The sequence below is a fragment of the Tarenaya hassleriana genome, unplaced genomic scaffold, assembly GCF_000463585.1.
Source record: "Tarenaya hassleriana unplaced genomic scaffold, ASM46358v1 Cleome8, whole genome shotgun sequence".
In the NCBI taxonomy this organism is placed as follows: Eukaryota; Viridiplantae; Streptophyta; class Magnoliopsida; order Brassicales; family Cleomaceae; genus Tarenaya; species Tarenaya hassleriana.
Window position 1 is genome coordinate 553,575 of NW_010970490.1, and position 2,311 is coordinate 555,885.

The following is a 2,311-nucleotide window of genomic DNA, read 5'->3' on the forward strand; positions in this document are numbered from 1 at the left end:
TCCCACGAAATCTATAATACAGGGGATATACATACACGAATTTAAAGATGAATTTCGCGGACGACTTGTTGATAATAACGGATGGTAACATTTTATCGATACAAGGTGTCCATCTTTATTTTAAATGCGCCTATACCAACAATAATTATGCGATTCGTAAATTGGATTTTCCCTCTCCGCCATCACTTTGGACTTCCCTCTGACTACAAGTAAGCATTTTGCACTCTCTTACTCTTTTGATATGTGGAAGAGTTTTCTATTTATATATATATATATATATACGTACTCACAGTTTGCATTAATATATCATATCTATACACATTTAAATACTGATTAATTTAAAGCCGGGATAATGTTTCAGCTTAATTTAATTAATTGCGTGTGCGAACTATATAGATGACACAAACCATATGTGGAGACGTTATTTTTTATACATGTGGCTTCGTTTTTTTTGGTGTAATACATGTGGCTTCGTTGTTTTTGTTACATATGTTTGAGTGCATTTGTCTTTATTATTATTATTATTATTATTATTATTATTATTATTATTATTATTATTATTATTATTATTATTATTATTATTATTATTATTATTATTATTATTATTATTATTATTATTATTATTATTATTATTATTATTATTATTATTATTATTATTATTATTATTATTATTATTATTATTATTATTATTATTATTATGTGTCCACGAAAGGGGAAAGTAGTGTTTTTGAATCCGTCAGAAAGGATATAAATTTAATTAGGAAACATCGTTATAGGATCGGTCCACAAATATTTATTTACCATTTAATAAATCATTCGAATAACATAGCATTATTAGGCCTAGGGAGAAGAAGGTAACATATTTGGGCCTTAACAAGCCCAATCACAAAGGCCTTTTTGAAAATCACGAAGCCCAATATTCTTTGATGAAACTAACCATAGATGGTAGATACAACGTAACATACGAAATTTAAATTCCATCATTATAAAACTGTATAAGAAATATAAAGAAACTAAGTAGGATTATTCATCGTATGCACTGCTATGCATCATTTTTACTAATTATACGTACACATAGCGCCAAGGATATATAATAACGTACCGCACCAGATGTGAAATAAATCCAAGCGATTAAAATTGTAACGACGCTGACTAAACCCGGCAGGTAATTACTGATAATGAGAGAGAAAACGAAATTGCCGTATGAAAAGATCTACCTGGAAGGCCGTTTCCTGTTATTGCTCGTAACACTCCACTGGTCGGAATCCGCCACCGACGCGGAGTAAGCTCCGCCGTAACCGCCGGCGCACTTCGCCACCGTCCGTACACTCTCGATGAGCGCCTCCGTCTTGGCGTCGTGCTCAAGAATCTCCGCCAACTGCTCCGGAGATATGACCAGCCTCACCTTCCACGCAGTCGCCGCCGGAGTTTTGCCGGCGTTGGACATCCTGTACGGCGTCGTTTGGATAGCCGGAGGTCTATCGGCGGAGGAGAGAGGGAGGAGAGAGTAGTTGTTGCCGGGGAGGAGTTCCTCGTGGTGGTGGAGCGGCGGAGAGGACCGGCGGAGGTAGACGGCATGGCCGGAAAATTCGTTGGTTATGGACTCCGCCGTGATCGGAGGATGAAGCTCCATGACTCCGCCGTCGGGCGTTACCACTCTTATCAAAACTTCATCTTCTTTGTCGGTGTATAATATTCTCGACCCTCCTACGCAATTCCCCATATTCGACCCACCTAACCAGATGACAGATATATATATATATATATATAGTTAACTTTTTTAAATATATATAATGAGGAATTTATGTGGAGATATGATTTATAGAGTGAATATATGTGCATGGAATCTTGAAAACCCTAAAAGGGAAGGTTAATTAAGCGATGAAGGGGAAGGTTTTGGTATTAGGGAGAGTTTTCTTTAAATAGACGAAACTTTACAATATACAGGATGGAATGGGCCCACTTGTCCTGGTGAAAAAGGAAATGGAGATGCCATCCCTTCGATTCGTTTCCCTTAATATTTCGATAAAAAAAAATTTATATTATTAATGGACCACATTGATATAGAGACCTGTTTAGGAATAAATAATTGATAACCTTTTCTTTAGACTTAATCATTACCAGTGGTGTGGTTTTATTTGATTTTTACTGTATATGAAATCGTTATAAAGAAAGGTAGGGATAAAGGTAATGATGCTCACGAGAGGTCAAAAGACAAAAATGCAAAAAGAAACCAAATATTATATATATGTATATATATATATGATATCCCAGCATGAATCATTATTAGCCAGAAGTGAAATCTCTTAAT

At 35.4% G+C, this 2,311-nt stretch overlaps 1 protein-coding gene across 1 annotated transcript; it reads right to left on the reverse strand.

Annotated features, from left to right (window-relative positions):
- Positions 1-784: 784 nt before the first annotated feature.
- LOC104802095 lies at positions 785-1,856 on the reverse strand. The gene has a single exon (XM_010525534.2). It carries the CDS (start codon positions 1,721-1,723, stop codon positions 1,214-1,216), a length of 510 nt encoding a protein of 169 aa, XP_010523836.1. The 5' UTR covers positions 1,724-1,856; the 3' UTR covers positions 785-1,213.
- Between the last annotated feature and the right edge of the window lie 455 nt (positions 1,857-2,311).